General features: G+C 44.5%; 1 protein-coding gene across 1 annotated transcript; it reads left to right on the plus strand.

The window, feature by feature from the left end:
* The first annotated feature begins 489 nt into the window (after positions 1 to 489).
* Positions 490 to 16,729, plus strand: ZNF365 (zinc finger protein 365). Its single transcript, XM_066324244.1, has 4 exons — positions 490 to 1,483; positions 9,997 to 10,177; positions 11,814 to 11,851; positions 14,321 to 16,729. The coding sequence occupies exons 1-4, from the start codon at positions 768 to 770 to the stop codon at positions 14,565 to 14,567; spliced, it is 1,182 nt and encodes a 393-aa protein (XP_066180341.1). The 5' UTR covers positions 490 to 767; the 3' UTR covers positions 14,568 to 16,729.
* The last annotated feature ends 476 nt before the right edge of the window (positions 16,730 to 17,205 follow it).

Consider the following 17,205-nt stretch of genomic DNA (forward strand, 5'->3'; position numbering starts at 1 on the left):
AAAACCACTCACAAAACTTTCTGGCTTTTAAATACAGTTTTAAAGTCACACAGATAATTATGTTCCCCGAAAGCCAAGGCCAGGTTATACTTATTTGCATGTGCTAGTCGTGTCTTGCTGCTTAAGTGCTCTAAATTGCGTTATCCTTCAGCATCTCCCCAGCACACCCCGCGGAGCTCACTGGCTGCTTTGCTGTGTTCACAGGACCCCGCAAAGCCCCGCAAAGCCCCGCGAAGGCGCACGGCAGGCGGCTCCGGAGGAGGTCGCTCCGGGGAGGGGATCGTGTCCCCGTGGGTTGCTGACACCCACGCCCGCCCGCAGCGGCCCCCGCCGGGCATCCCCGCCCCTCGGCGTCCCCGGCGCTCCCCGCTCCGCATCCCCGCCGCTCCCCGCGTCCCCGCCGCTCCGCGTCCTGGCGCCGCCCGCCCCGCCCCGCGGGCTGATTTACGGCTCTGCTGAAAACGCCGCCCCGCCGCCGCCGCCAGCAACAAGTCGGGTGAGTGCGGCGACCTTGCGGGCGGCCGAGGCCCGCGCCGAGCCGGGGCCCGGCGCCGCTGCGCTCCGGCAAGGCCCGGGCGGCGGCCGAGGCAGCGGAGCCGCGCCGAGGCGAGCGGAGCCGGCGGGGCCGTGCGGCCGGAGCGGCCGCGCCGGGTGGGCGCGTCCCTGGGCGCCGGGCGGAGATGGCGCGGCAGCCCTGAGGAATCGCCGGGAAAGTTTCCCAAGTTTCCCCTGGGGCGCGGACGCGGACTGTTCCCTCCCGGCGAGGAATGCAACAGACAGCCCGGGATGAAGGCGGGCACCCCTGGCCGGAGCCGCTCGGCAGCGTCAGCCTCCCCTTCCGCTGCCCGCGATGCGGCGACCACACCAGGTTCCGGAGCCTCTCCTCGCTGCGGGTGCACCTGGAGTACAGCCACAGCTTCCAGGAGAGCAGCCTCCTGGCCAGGAGCAGCCTGTTCTCGCCGCTGAAGGACGCGGAGCTGGTGTCCCCGCCGGAGCCCGCAGCCCAGGCCAGCCCGGGGAGCCCCGGCGGCTCTGCCGCGGCGCCCTTCCTGAACTTGGGCGGCGCGTCCTGCGGGAGCGGCCGGGGCGAGCAGCCGCGGGAGCTGCCGGCGGAGCGGCCCGGCTCCTACCTGGCCAGCTATGTGTCGGCTGAGTCTCCCGGCGACGTGTCCAAACCCAGCCTCCCGGCCGCTGAGTCCAAAGCCTCCTTCGAGGCGCACGTCAGAGAAAAGTTTAACAGGATGGTAGAGGCCGTGGACAAAACGATCGAGAAGCGGATCGACAAGCTTACCAAAGAGCTGTCCCAGAAGACGGCGGAGCTGCTGGAGGTGCGGGCGGCGTTCGTGCAGCTGTCCCAGAAGAAGCAGGAGGTGCAGCGGCGGGAGCGGGCCCTGAGCAGGCAGGTGGATGTGGCCGTGGAGATGATCGCAGCCTTGAAGCAGCGGCTCAGCGAGTCCGAGGAGGAGCTTCATCGGAAAGAGGAGTAAGTGGGGAGGCGAGAGCCGATGGCTTGGCGAGGGCTGGCCGGCTCCTGCGTGAGTGACAGCCTTTGGGGGAGAAGAGAGGGAACGGCTCAGTTGCTTGCGGATTATGAAGGGGCCTGGAGCTCACCAGTTTCAGATCGCTGTATTTCTGGAGTTGTAGCCCCATGTGACCATGTCCTCTGCGAGGCAGTGGACAGCTCCCTCAGCAGGTGGCTTTCCCGTTTCATTCCCCAGTGACTAACGGGGCAGGGGACAGCTCCCTGAGCAGGTGGCTTTCATGCTTGGCTCCCCAGTGACTAACTTCTACACTTTCTAATGCCTGTCTTGTGCCTAGGGGTAGGGACAAGTAGAAGCTCTCATCAGCATGTAATCTGATTTATGCTGACACTTCTAATGCGTCGTCTTTTTAAGAAGATATGGGTGGATAAGTCTGGATGAGTATGTGAGAATACCAAGCAGCATCTTTTTCCTGAAGCCATGGTGAGGAGGCTGCTTGTGGAATGTGTTTGTCTGCTGTGCATCAGCGAAGCTTTGCTGGAGACAGCATTGAAAAGGCCATGTCCAAGTAGTTCGTGTCTAGTGTTTTAGATGGACACAGAGCTGTGGAACAGGATTCACTTCTGTGGGCTTGGGAAGCAGATGCCAGAGTTCTGACTAACCTAAGCCATCTAAAAACACGTTCATGATGCATCCATTAAAAATGTAGTGGTAGCTGATATATAATTTATACATGAACTACTTAGTTTATTCAGCACTTGCTGAGATCTTTCAGGCTTTTCGGAGCAACATAACTTATTTTAGAGAAATGGAAATAAAGAGCCTTGGTAATGGTGTGCCTCTAAACCAATTCATCAGCTTACAAAAGGAAGATGAGAAGTGGTAGTTGCCATGACACTGATCTTACAAGAAATAAGGAAGGTGGTGTAGGAGTTCAGTGTAGGAAGTTTGGAGGGCTTTCATCATTCCTTGCTGTAGTCTAAGGACAAGAAAGAAAAGATGAGATGGCTCCCACATCAGTAGGAGCCATCTATCTTGAAGCAGAGCTATAGATTTTCCAGAAGAGGGGATACATAAAGGTGGTGGGATATGAGCTTCCGAGATCTTCCTTGAAGGGATATTCAACAGAATATTCAATCAGAATATCTGATTTTAAAGTATCAGGTGATCCTCGTGGAAGAGAAAATTGAAGGATTGAAGGTGAAGCTGAAGATAACAGTGTAACTGAGGCAGATTGGAAGTATGCCCGAGGGAAGCCATGAAGATAACAAACTTTCAAACAGTTTTGGTATTCCCATCTAGCCAGACTGCCCTCCTGGGCTCTTTCACAGTGTAACTCATCCTATTTCTTCTAGAAAAGTATCTTAGAGGAGAAGGGATTGCTCTGTGAAGGTCCTTCTTCCCTCTGCAGACTACCAGGAGACCTCAGGTAAGCATCTGTCCTAGGCGAGATGCAGAATTTCAGGTATCTCAAGTTAAGTGGCATGAATCACCCCAAACTAAAGACAGAATGTGTTTTTAAAAATCAAGAGTAGGATCCCAAAAGAAAAATAAACCATGACTGTTGGGAGAAAGAAACCATTCAGTGGAACAACCCCAAAGTTCTGCAGTGCTGTAGAAGAAAAGACCTTGCAGGAAAAGAGAAAAGGGGCAATTGAGTCATCTGGGTAGAAAGAATGGGTATGATATGGGAGGATGGCAAAGGACACTGATCCTTGAAAAGAAAAAGCTTAAGTTGTGATTTTAAACTGTACTAGAAAAAGGAACAGGGAAGAGGCCACTTGCTCTTTGGCAGAATACTTACCAGCGGGTGTTCTGAGACCAGAAAAGACTGAATACAGAATGAGAAGTGGGAAAACATTGTCCTTCACACTAGGACATTGCCAGGCGCAGGAAAGGGGCAGGAGCTTAGATGATTGCTGTTAGAATTTTAGTCTTGAAAGGAGGAGGGTGAATGCATACATAAATGATGAGGTAGCTCCTAAGTTGGTGTTACAGGGAAGGCTGAAGGTTACTTGGCTAGTAAGAAACACTAACCAAAAGAGGCAGCTGCACAAGAGACTTCACAGAGTACAGGGTATTGCTCTTCAGAGTTTTGCTTCCACTTTCAACAGAACAACTTGGAAGCAAGAGCAGCAGTAGGAGTCAGTGAACAGCTCTGACTCAGTAATGTGTTAATTTCTAAAAGTAAATTGGTAGCAACAGTGACACTTGTCTGGCTTTCTCATGGGCTGTTGGTAAACTCTGAGACCTGTCTATATAATCAATGCTTTGTGTGTTCAGAACTTACTTGGTCTGCTAAAAAGACATTGTCCTTCAAAACAGGAGGATCTCAACTTTGGCTTTGATTTCTGGAAGAAGTCCAGATGATTAGAAAGCCAAACAAGACTGCTTAATGGAAATTGCAGAAGCAGTTCTCACTGCAGACTGTGGAAAGTCAAAGGCATCCCTTAGGGACTGCTTCGATACTTGCTGACCTTCAGAAATAAATGCTTTCATCAGTTTCTTTGGATTTTTTTTTCCATAAGCAATCTTGTGAATATGGATAAGTTTTCCTAAAATTAGCATTGGTATTGAGCTAGTGTAGCTGCAAATCTTTTCCTCTTAGCAGCAAAAAAAACACCTTCCCTGAAGCCTCTGAGCGTTGGTTTAGACCATCAGCAGGAACAGGGCTGCCCATTTGAAGAGCTTGTAGCATCAGTGGGGTTATTTCTTTAGACTTGTCAGTCGATTATTTTTTGTTTGTTTTAAATAAGGCTTTTAGCAGTCCAACAAAGACAGCAATGAAGTGAAGACACCTCTTTAGTTAAATTTGCTCTTTGTTTCCTTACAAAAATGGCAGTGCCAATCTGTGTGGAGGTGTGTGTGCTGTGATACTGGTGTCAGGCCCTCGTGGAGGTGAACGGTGCTGAGGGGTAGGACAGCTGGAGCTACAACGCTGACTGTACTAATACATAGTTCAAATTGTATTACCCTAAGCACAGAGCTGCTGAGCAAAGGAATTATTTAATTAGAAAATGTGCCCTGAAAGGCATTATTCAATGTTTGATGAATGAGAATGCAACTCAGAATGAGTACTGTGATCTTAAAGATAACACAGAAGCATGCCCAAAGGGCATAAGACTTTGTTGAATAAGATATCAAGAAAACCATTGAAACAAAAACCAGCTGTAAACTTAACTGCTAGAGGCTTGTTTCTGGATGCTGTGTAAGAAAATTGAAACTGTTAGAGTTTGATTTTCAGTAAGTCTGAACAGGGTAAGCATTTGAAGCAATGGTCTTTGTCCTAAATCTACCTTCAATGGTAGCTTAAACAGTTTCACTTTGTCTCCTAATCCTACAGTAAGATCGTTAATGTTTGTACCTTGCCATATCTCTGACAATAATTCCTCTAACCAGTCTAATGCATTTGTCTAATGCATTTGAGACTGGTCATGCCTCTGCTCTGACACAGCCTGGAATGCAAGGATTATTTCGGAATAGCTGTTGTGGGCAGTAGTTATTCTTGCCAGTGGCTTCACTTAAGTTTGCAATAAATGAAATTATCTGTGCAGATAACATCTTGACAAGGGCATTAAGAGCTGGCTTTTAGAGATCACTGCAATTTGTGCTTTATAACAGCTTTCCTTAAAACAGGGATTTCAACTGTATGACAAAACACTTTTGGTTTGCTTTAAGCAGAGTACAACTACAATTACACATTGTTCCTCCACCCTCAGTTTTAGGTAATGCTGCTCCCTCTTTCCTGTTTCCTTTCATCTTCCTACTCAAGAGATTACTCCCCCCCATGCAGCTGCACAGGGTTAAGCCTAGCATGACTGTCCCACAGAATGGCTCTGTGAAATAAAGCTTATAATCTCCAGTGTCACCTCAGCAAATTCAGGGCTCAGATCTAGAACACAGCCCACTGAATGGGTGCAATAACTTTCTGAGGGAGGAGGTGTGAATCTCTTAAATCAAAAGTGCTTTTAGTGCTGTGGTAATGTGAAACCACAACCTAATGAATAACAGTAGCCTTTAGGCAAAAACAGCAGTTGGGTGTTTTTGGATGGATAAGGTCACTGGCATTAATACTTAATGAATATACGTATTAAATATTTTGACAAGTTAATCACTTTACTACTTACTGTGGTAGGAATTTTCCTACCTTCAGGTAAAATAACGTGTTTGGTTTTCTATTGATTTGAGGCAGAGTTATGCTGAATGTAGTTCTCCAAAGTGATTTGATGTTGGGTGCAGAAGCTGCATGGAGCCTCATGCGTATCTCCATGTCCAGAGCAGCTGCAGGTGTCAGTGTTGCTGTGCACAGTCCTGGGGCCAGTGCTGTGTGTCCGTGGGAGGGCTTGGTTGCAGTGTGAGAAATCATTAGCCCTTCTTGTCAGGTGTTAAGGAGCTGGAGCTGTCCCACCCTCTGCATCTACTCAGTGTATCACATGTTTAGCTGCTGAAAATCATATAAATACTAAACATATCCCAGGATCCCTGTGCTGGCAACTTCTCCAGTAAACAAGAACTGCAGCTCGCTCATCCTAAATGAGCGCTGAATAATCTAGTGGTAAAGGCAGAAGAATAAATGTCGCCTAGCCAACCTGTGATTTATAACTTTATTTACCACATCTCAAGTTGTTTCATGGTAACAGCCTCCGTGAAGAAGTTTTTGGGCTGGGCTGCAGTTGGGATGCAAAATACCAAACTACTTAAGTCTAGTTAACTGTAACAGGTTAACTCCCTGGCAGAGTCATATTAAAATAAAAACTTTGGCAGCAAATCTTACTTACTTACTTACAATGAGTTCTTCCCTCTGCACTTGTTTTTTCAGCTGAACTCCTCTGAGGTGCCTGCTGTACTGCAATAAATTTCCCCTGGACTCCTCTGGCTCTGGGAAGAGCTCCTTTCTGACACTCTGGCAGTACAGGCATCCTCTTGGACACCTCCCAGGTTGCATCTGCCTTGTCTTTCCCTCTCACTTGCCTCACCCTGCTGCTGGCAGCTCAGTACACCCTCTGCTCTCTGGGCAGCAGGAGCAATTCCCTCTTCCTGAAAGGTTTTGTCTGACAGGAGCAGCCCCCAAGACAAAGTAAGAAACCCAGCTGTCTCCCTGCTGCCCAGTCACAGCCCTGTAAACATTCTGCATACAGTGTACCTTAGTATTGGTGTAGTAAACTATGAATAGATGAGATTCCAGACATTTAAGAGATCGAGGGTCCACTAAGCATCATCTACAGCACTCAGAAAACGTACTGTCAGGATCTGTTGCTTGCCCCTGTAAGCAAGTGCCAGGGTGCAGAGCTGGGTGAAAGGGGAATCAGGAATCTGCTGGACAGAGAGAGCAGAGGAGTTCTCAGGGGGAGTTAATACGTTAATGTAACCTTTTCTCAATATAACAGAAGTGCTCCAGATGTAGAATCATCAGTGCAGGAGATGTTAGATGTTTCCCCTGTTAGAAAGGGAACACCTCAGGTCTGAGCCAGGCTTGAACAAATTGATTCCTGTTTCAGTGAATGCTGCTGGCCAGGCTGTGCTGCCAAGACACAGAGGCCAATGGGCCATGCTGCTGTGCTCTGCTTTATGCCTCTACCAAGTGGGCCCCACAATATTCATGGCTTTAGCCTCCCCCGACTTCATGAAGAGTAGTGTCAGACCTCTGTGAACATCCATCTTTTCACAAGCATAAGAACACAGAGTGAAAGACAGAAATCCTGTCATATAGTCCTCAAAAACTTGGCCGAGGTCTGGAGAAATAAACTGAAAGTAAAATAAAGAATGTAAGCAAAAATTCATCACAGATACACAGAAATAAAATTGAATGGGGAGGATCATCAGTCTGGCTAAGAAAAAGTCTGGGCAAACTACAAGAGACAAGAAGGGCAATTAGACAGATAAACAGCAGCTGCAGGAAGCTACATGAGTTCTTTGAACCATTTCCCTATTGTTCACAGTGGGAGGAGGGTGAAAATTCTTCTGGGAACTCCCTTCAGGTACCCAAGGCATGGAGTGAGCTCTCTGAGGAAGAAGTGTTGGAGCAAGTAGAGAGACCTATTAGTAGTCACTCCTCAGGGCTTGATCTTGTTCTTCTGAGAGATGAGAATGAAGTGGAAACAAAGAAAGTAGCTGAACTAACACAAGTGCTGCTTATCAGTGCAAGGCATGTGACAGCCCTAATGCGTGGGTTTGTTCTGGCTCCTGTCTTTCCAAAGGGAATTTACAGAGTGCATCTCAGCCCAAAGGAAAAATTTTAGATTAAAGTTATTAAAGGTAGGTTCAGAGGCTGTACAGAGGCAGCTAAACAGAGAGAAGTTATGGATATGCTACTGCTGCTGCTAATAACAGTCCCTACAAATAATGGCATTTAGGATGCCAAGTTATCTTTAGTTTAGAAAGCAAGGACAATATTAGGGAATTTATTGATGTATGAATCTCTTCTCGTCCTGATAGTCATCTAGATCTTCTTGAAAAAAGCATTGCTTCCCCCTGGCCTCCTTATGGCATATTAATGGTATATTTGTAGGAAAGGAGAATCTGTTGGTGATTATTCGTGCCATAGAGCAGACAATTAATGAATTCTTGTTAATTACCTTTGCTTGAGACAATTACAAATGTTAGCATTCTTGAAACTATGACCCTTGGAAAAGATGCCAGTTACTCATGTTTGTGTCCTCCTGCTGCAGCAAAACTCAGAAGCTGACCGTGTCACTGGGAGGGACATCCTCCTGGTGTCCCAGGCTGGCAGCTCCCTGCTCTCCCACCTTCCCACTGGAGGGTCAGCAGCCTATGAGCAGCTCTTCCTTACCCAAAAGGAGAGGGATTTGGTGCCAGCCTGCTGAGCTGCTGTCCTTTTGAGCTCCCTGTCCCCTGTAAAAGAGGATCCTGATGAAACAGCAAGGGCTTCAGATTGCTCCTACGTTAACCCAAAGGCATCATGAAAACAAAGTCACAGTGCAGTGACAATTAAGCCCTAAAATTGACCTTAATGAGTTTAGATTGACTTCTCCGTATGCATTTCTCTGTGGCTCTTTTGGTATCAGGTTGGTCTGGGCAGGCTAATAATCACTAAAACTGTTCAGAGCCTTGAAATGAAATGGGTTAACTGAGCTTAACAAACAAGTTACCTCTCTGCTTCTTAAGACAGATTTTATGGGTGGGTTAATATAAACTAATACTCATCAATGTTCTTCATCCAAACAAGGCGTCCTTTTTTAAACTTTGTTCCTACCATTAGATCAGCCATGCAAACAGAACTCTGCTGTAGCAGAGAGCAGGCAGGCACAGCTAAATCCCAGGTGGTGAATTTCCATGGCTGACCACTCCTGCCTAAGTCTTAGCACAAAGCAGCTCACTGTTGAAACAACTACATTAAACCAATTAACTACAACTATGCTGAGTTAAAACAACTGAATGCAGAGAACCTTTGGATTGGTTACAAACAAGCTAAGCTTTGAAAGGTTATTTCTCCCACAAACTGTTTCATAGTTTCTACTTTAAATGTTTTTTTCCTCAGGCAATGTATTTCTACTGAGCAATCATGCCCTTTCTGGTTTGGCAAGCACTGGTTCCCTCAACTCCCACCCATTTTGTACAAAGCAAAATTTAACGTGGCTTCATTGGCAGAGTAAAAAATATTTATCCTGGCATTTATTGACCAGGGAAGTCCTACATGCTCAGATTTGTCTTCTTTTGTAATACATGCTTCTATCTATAACCAAACTTCTTCCACCCAAATAGTCCTCTGATATCAGAGGTCCAAATGGCATCCTGATTACTGATCGTAAGTATGCAGAGAACTTAGAAATGAGCAGTGTCTCAGCACAGAGCTGTGAGCTTTCACAGTCACTGGTGTGTCTGTTTCTTCCAGTTGTGTTACCAGGCAAGACACATTCCTAAACTCCTTACCTAAAACTTGCTCTTCCCACACATAGACTCCTTGGTCTATAACCTGTAGATCATCTGCTAACCCCCCATGCACCCTCTGGCTCCAGGTCATACCACCACACTTGGGACATGTGGGATTGCAGCCAAGGTGAACTTTAATGGCCACAGTAGCTCCTTTGAGTTAAGAGCCACCTCAGCAGCAACATTAAGCAACTGCTGCTAGATTGTGATGAAATGAAAAGATAAATTTGGGAGTTCATCTGTTTTGCTTCATGTTTCAGAGCTGATATTCTCATGGTTTAGTAAAAAAGAGAAAGCAGATACAGCTGTCTCCACATATCTTGAGAAGTGATGCTTAATGATATTTCTACCCTGTGAGCCACATAAGACTATCTCTAAGATACCAAGTAATATGAAAAACCCCACCTCAAACCCACTGCCCACAATAAACTTAAATTCAACGTTCAGGTTTCCAGATCTTCACTTTGAAAGTTGAAATCCTTTGATAATTGTGAAGGATGGTAATTAGCCAGCACTGGCTATCGCCATGACAAACTGGAGAAACACCAGTAATTTTTGACAACGGTGAGACCAGCGCCCTGCTGTTACCTAAATGTGGCCTCTTTGCAATGTTTCCATCTTGCAGAGAAGTTGTTACTTTCAACCACTTCCTGGAAGAAGCAGCAGAGAAAGAAGTGCGGGGGAAAGCCAGGCTGCAGCACTTCATTGAGAACCTGTTGCAGCGCGTGGACGTGGCAGAAAGGCAGCTAGAATATTACCAAAACCAGCAGATGGTGTGCAACCACACCGATGTCAGCGAGCACGTGGTAAGGCAGCAGAGTCCTTCCCCTGACTGTCACCCTCCCCCTGGAGCCAAAGTGCTGGAGTTTGGACATGGGTGGGCTCGGTGGCTCATGCTAATCACTGCTGCAGGCAGATGTACGTTTGGGAAATGTTCCTTTGGGTGTGTTTTATTTGTGTTTTAAACTGCCACTTTACACGAGGGAAAGGGGCAGAGAGCATAAAAGCAGCAATAGCCAAAGGTGGTAAAGGGAGAGCGGAGAGTAATGAAATATTTGATAGATACTTTAATGTTTTTCGAGCTTTGGCTATTGCTGCCGTTTCCTTTGCCATGAACATTTTTTTTAACGTGACTTGGCAGTCTTTTTGGGATGCCTAAAGATTTTCAGGAAAGACATAGATCCCTATAGGTGATATATCAGCTTGCTGGCAAATCATCTTGCTTTTAGTAGTTACCTATCATGGGACTCTTAGAAATACTGAATGGATTCCCACAGCCCTGTACCCCATGGATTAGAAATCCAAGAACATTGCTTCTTGAAACAGATTATTCACCAGAGCCCTCATTTTTAATGCCTAAACTCAGTATTTTCCTACAATGCATTACATTTATATGACAAGTTTTAGACACACGACCTCCAAGGAACATTTCAACATTCCTCTAAGGTCGTGCATCCAAATATTGACCATCCTGACCCTCAGGAGTACAGGAAAGTACACCATGAGATGGCTCCAGACTCCAGCCAAGACAGATGACAAGCAAAGTCAGGCTGGGTAAAAATCCCTCTGCAAAGTGTGGACAATACCAGGGACAGAAGGAACATTTACAAGAACATAATCATTTTCAGATGCCAAATCTGACTTGCTTGTCTCAGTGATTTCATTAAATTATATTCAAAAGCTCAGTGTAGAAGCTCTGATGACAGCTCAATACAAAGAACCTATTTAGTACTAAAATGGATTTAAGCTGAGCTGGCACTAAACACCACCTTTTCTGACCCCCACCAAAAGAGGGACTAGACAAAGTGTTTCCACACTGTGAACCAAACTGCTGGACAAAATGAAGCCATGCAAATTTGGGCTGGCATTGAAGCTATGCTGTCCCCAGTTGGTCTCAGGATTTGCAGGAGGGGGAGAGGAATGCTAGTGTCCTCACCCTACACCCTTCAGTGCAAGTCTGGCACAGCCAAGGGCTTGGAGCTGGAGTTTCCTAGCCACTTGTGTGAAGGAAATGTATCACTGAAAAATTAAAGGATTTGAGAGAAAGTTAATTTCATACAGCTTGTTCAGCCACTGACCTTTATTAATTATCTTGAACACAGTAATTACTTCTCATTGTATCCATACTGTTTAATCTAATGTGAAAGATCTCTGTTCAGCCCACACTTCTTTAGCAATTTACTTTGATTATAGTTACAATAAAAATAATGGGAAAAATCCAGCCACTAACAAGTCACACATTCTGAATTTTAAAAACATGTTCATAAGATGGAGGGGTAATAATCTGTAAAAGAGGCAGCTTTTTGGTTTCTTTCATGAATGTTCTAGTTTTAACAACATGTGAGAATGGAAATACAGTTTTAAAGGTTGTGTGTATTTTATACTTGTGCTTTAATTACTTGAAAATGTGATAGTAATAACCTGGTTTTGTTTTCATTGCAGTTTACAGACATTTCATTAAATAAGAAACCCAGATGCCTGTATGTATATCTCTTTTTTTTTTAAACCTAAATACACTAAGTTGATATGCTTGCATTTCTGCTTTTGCATTTTACCTTATAGGTTGGGACCTGCTTGTGGTCTATATATACATCATGTAATTTAGGAAAAACAGATTTCTGCTAAAACTAAACTAAAGTCAGGGATTCTCTAAAGAAGATAAAGAATGCTAATTTTCTGTTAAACAAATTACTCCTTCCTGCTGACTATAATGGCCCATTGCAAAGCTACAGGAGTTGAGTCTCTTTGGCAAACACGGCCCAAGTTTCAGTTGAAAATGTCTTTAACATTCTATAGGCAGGAGAGAGACAGTTGTCATTTCCTAGCTGACAGTGACAATCACATAATGTGACAAAGCAGGGGCACTAAGAATCTCAGGTTACTCAAGCAGCTGTCCTGGGAGCAGCAGAACTAATTGGGGCTGGCCTCCCATGTCTTTGTGACTTGGTCATGAGTCCAGCAGGTGGTTTGGAGCATTATGTGCTGCTTGGCCAAGTGGCAGTCAGGCAGTGCACCCGTCTTCAGGGCAGCCTTTCCTTCTGGGGACACAAATTTAGGACTTTTTCCTATTGCACTACCACAAGTCATTCTCTGTAACACAACAGATGAGGAACACTTGTCAGTAGAAATTCAGTGTCTCTTACAGTCACTTATGTTGCAGAGCTTCTGCTTTCGCACATCTGGAAAAAGCATTTCCCACATCTGGAGCTGGCAGCTTTGCATTTCACATGCAGTCACCTGCATCTTCCTCCATTTTGGGTACTTTCATCCTGACTGTGAACTGGGGGCAGACATCCTTCTTCTCTACCATAAAATCATTAATTTTAAATACAGTTTAGCCCCTTCAGGTAACTCCTCAGATCACACTGACCTTGACCTTCTGGTTTTAGTAGCTTCATTCGGTGCAGCAGAGGCCTGCCTAACATCACCTGCATTAATGCCTGTGTGTGCTTTGGGAATAAATGATGTAGCTTCTTCACCACAACAACATCTGAGAAAAACACAACACTGCATCTTTAAACAACAACTGAGTGATGGGCTGTAAAAAACAGTACCCAAGAACTGATGGTAAACTGGAGTGGCCAACACTTGTGCATTTACACAGGTCATTCCTAAACCCAGCAAGGGTCAGAGTCGAGGCCTGCAGCAGGCAAGGGTGACACAGTGCCTGCAAGCTTCAGTTTGCACCTGAACAGCATTTCACCCCCCTAAACCTCCCACTAGTGAAATCTGCTAGCCAGGTAATGCTGTTACCTAGGTAAGGCTTAGTTCCTACAATGTCAGATGGCCCTCACTGCCTCCTACCAACAAAACCAGATTTCCATGACACCCTAAAGAGTAGGAGAGAGTTTACACTGTACACATGTGAGTAACCACAGCTCTTTCTAAAACTGGCTTGGTCAACTGTGCAATATGATTTCACTCCCAGAAGAAGTAATACTACAGATACATGGTTTTCAGAAATAACAGACTATGGAAAATAGCCCTATGGGATCCCTTAAGAGATCGACCTGTACATCTGCTCTTTGCTTCAGTCACAGGAGCTGGGTACACATGAGCTGGTGCCTTACTTTTATAGTTCTGCTGTTACACTACATGTATCTGCTGTAAAACATTTCAAGATCATGTTAAAAGGACTGTAATGATCTTAGCTAAACTGTGGAACTGCAGTTTGGATGTAGTATTTCAGAGCAGAATGCATGGTTCTGTCTTTGCAGCACTGGGCACTTTGCTGTCACTCCACCTGAGCTCACCAATTTCTGCAAATCTTGCTGGCCATGACCAGTCACAGAGAGAACAAAAAACTCAGCTTACTTTGGCCTTTAAGCTTGCATATCCTTCTTCCCACCAGTTTTTATATTCCCCTTTCTTCTGTTTTAAATCAAAGCCTAAAAGGGAAGCTGAAGTTTCCCTGGATGGGTGGTCAGCACAAAGGCAGAGCATGGAGTTTCCTGAGCTATTGGCCATTTGTAGCAGCAGCTCCCAGGGGCATGGGTGCAGTCCAGGGCAGCAGAGACTCCACAAAGAAGTCCCTACACTTCCTGCACCTACTTTCTACTCTTATTGGTGCTGTGTGATCTTCCAAAGACCAGGGATGTTCATTCTTTGTAGAATGTTGATGTAAACATGTGCATCTTTAAAATCCCTGCAGATTACCAAGCATAAACCTCAGTAAGGTCCCAGCACTCTAAAATCAGCAGGATGCTGATCAGAATAAAAGTGTAGATGAACACGCATGAAGAGTGCACCAGGGGTTATTTTAGTGAGGAATGCTTTTGAATACTGACAAATGTAATTCATCTTGCAACTCTTGTTTTTAACATGCAGCCTCATTCTGTAAAACAAGACTATTTATGCCTTCAAAAGTGTAAGGGTTTGGGATATTTTGGGGACCTATCAGTTTGCAAGGCAGAATAACAGTTATTAATAATCACTGTTATTAATTTCAGGAGCCGAGGAAGTCAACACGCTTCATACAACATCGCTGATGCAAAGCCTCATTCCTTTCAAAAAGGAAGGATCTTGTTGAAAAAAGCAAAGGATGAAAAAGCCAGCTTGCAGCCAGTGAAATGCTTCTATGAATCTGTTGATTGCCCAAGAGAAATATGGAGAGCACAAAAGAAGGGTGAACCAGTCTGCTCTGCCAGGAAAGCGAGTGCAAAATCAAAGATGGGTAAAAAGGCCAAAGCGCTATAGGAACGGTGAGCAATATACAGCAACGCAGGGACTTGGCTTCAACACAACAAATATTGAATGAAGTTAGTCGTCCTACTTTTTCCTGTTCCATCTGGCCATGCCAAAACATATCAGATATAATATACAGAAATATATACATATGGAGGTTTTATAATATTTAGTTATGCCATTCCCTCTTAGGGCGCCATAAAAGAAGTGACATTTTATTCAGTTTACATGGAGGTTTTTCTATTTATTCACGTATTTATTTATTTATTTAGCCATTTATAGAGCTTACTTTAAATGACTGCAGTTATCTTGCTGGGCAGTACTGTGGCTGTATGTTTAATTCTTTTAATGGCAGCATGTGGCCTGGTAATTTATTTTCCATCTGTGTTATTTCTGAAGTTCAGAGGAATCCATTTAATTGGCACCTAAATATTCAATCTTTCAGCTTAGGTAGGTGTAAGATCAGTGACTAACAGACATACTTAGATGCAAAAGGCCTGCTCAAAGCCGCTTGAAGGCTGTTTGCAGCAGTAGATTGCTACCCTGGGTTTTTGGCTATAGGCACATTTCTGTCTTTTATTAAATACATTAAACTACTTGATCCTGCAGCCACGTTGTCTCTTGGTACAAGTTTGGGCTCCTCCGAGGTGTCCCTTAGCAAGGAGACCAGAAGCTGCCCTGACAAGCACAGGCCAAACTGGGAATTTCAGTGCCAAGTGCCAGCAGCAGGTTCTCAGCTGTGGTGCAGCAAGGGAGAGGCTAAAGCAGAGTGTTACTGCATGGCATTGCTTTCAATGTCTGTGCTTGGTCTCAGGCACGAGAGACCCAAATAACCATGATTATAACCCAAATCCTTCACATTTTTATCTCTGAAGAGTCTTTACAGGGCTGAGAGATCACTGTCTTTGATCCAAGAACCCAAGTGCAAGGCAGTTAGAGATGACTGCAGAACAGGACTGTGTGTGTTTACACTGCTTTGTGCCAATTAAAAGGATCCTTATTTATCAGAGAATTTATTTATCGAGATGATTTTTTGTGTGTACAGTTTTTTTGGTAACATGAATCCTCATGCCATGTTTACAGATATGAACATCCTGATGATGTTACTAATGAGAATTGTTTTCTCAAGAAAAAGAAAGGATAGGTGAGACAGGTCTATGTGATTTATTTTTTAAATGCTCATAACAGATGTAAATTGTTTATGTGGAAGGTGATTTTTACAGTATGTGTACAAAGATTTGTGAAAAATGTTTTTCATTTTTATAACTATGTCTGTAAGCAGAAAGACAGTGTATCACTATGATTACTGCTGCAATAAGCACCTGAGTTGCAATATTTTTAAAGCAGAAGATGACCAATCAGTCAGCTAGGATCAGGTAACTACAGATGTCATACATTTGTCAGTGTACAGAGCTCCCAGAAAGTAGCAGAGAGAAGAAAGAGTATTATTCCTTACTTTTATTTTAAATAGTGTATATGGAACAATCAAATATATGTTTAAAAGTTTCTCAGCACTGTTTCAGTAGAAAGTCACAGTGTAAAACCAATTCAGGTATTTAGGTTGTAATGATATTTCAATGTTTATTTAACTGTGTCACAAGGCCACACTTGGCCTTATGCTAGGCATTGTGTGTGGTGAAAAGGAGTTGTTCATTGTGTTGCATGGGCTTGGGTCAGATTGTGTGTTACAACAACTTTTATAGGCAGGCTAAAATTCAAGCATTCTTGAGTTTTTTTATATTGCTTCCCACATCCTTCCACAAACCTGAAAAAAGAATCTTCTTTTAAGATAATAAGGGTGAACCTTAGAAAGATAATAAAGTAAAATATATTAATTTGTTTCTTTAGCCACTTGACACTGAAAGAATATTTTTATTTTTAAATGCCTATCTACTCTGTTAGTCACCAAAGTTAAGTGCAACTACTAGTTCACAAATGAGATGTTTATTTTATTATTTATCATGCCAAAATCTTGACTGTAGGTTGTCCTTTTGGGGGAGGAAGAGGAAAAGAGTAAGAGAAGTTGCATGTTTTTAAACTTTTCAAAGCCTAATTTACACTTACTTGCTAAACAAATGCCAGTTTAGTCAATTAGAAAGAAATTGGATTGTACTGTAATCCCAGGTGAAAGTTTTTAGAATATAAACATTCTAATAATAAAGATATATTTCTCAGTTACTGTGTAATTTAATTCTGTCCAATACATTGTTTCTTACCAAAGCCTCCTGAACAGCACAGGAAAAAGCCAAACAACAGCAGCTTGGACTTTATCCCTCAGCTAAAGCAGGGCAGTGAAGCAGGGTTGTGACCTTCCCACAATTCACCTGCAGACAGTTATTCCATCTTGCCTGCACAGCTCACACGTGTCACCTGCTGCTCTCCTGCTGGGATGGGGCTTGAAAATCACCCCTGAGGTGACCCACAGGGACAGACAACCTGCCCAAAGCAGAGGGAGGGGGAGCAGAGGGAAGGGGCAGAGGAAATTAAGGGCAGAGGGGCTCCCAGGAGTGTCAGTGATGGTGCCTCCCTCACACACTGCCAGCTGCAGAGCCACCATTTCATCAGGGAGCTCTCTGGTTAGACACAGAGCTTTTTCCAGGGGGGAACCAGGTTCCTGTCTCGTTAACAGAGACAGTATTTGAGAAGAATA

Source organism: Sylvia atricapilla, chromosome 8, assembly GCF_009819655.1.
Source record: "Sylvia atricapilla isolate bSylAtr1 chromosome 8, bSylAtr1.pri, whole genome shotgun sequence".
Taxonomy (NCBI): Eukaryota; Metazoa; Chordata; class Aves; order Passeriformes; family Sylviidae; genus Sylvia; species Sylvia atricapilla.

Coding starts and splice junctions, on each gene's coding strand:
- ZNF365 (XM_066324244.1), top strand. CDS start 768: ATGCAACAGACAGCCCGGGATGAAGGCGGGCACCCCTGGCCGGAGCCG. Junction 10,178..11,813: donor CCGATGTCAGCGAGCACGTG/GTAAGGCAGCAG, acceptor TTTTCATTGCAG/TTTACAGACATTTCATTAAA. Junction 11,852..14,320: donor AATAAGAAACCCAGATGCCT/GTATGTATATCT, acceptor TATTAATTTCAG/GAGCCGAGGAAGTCAACACG.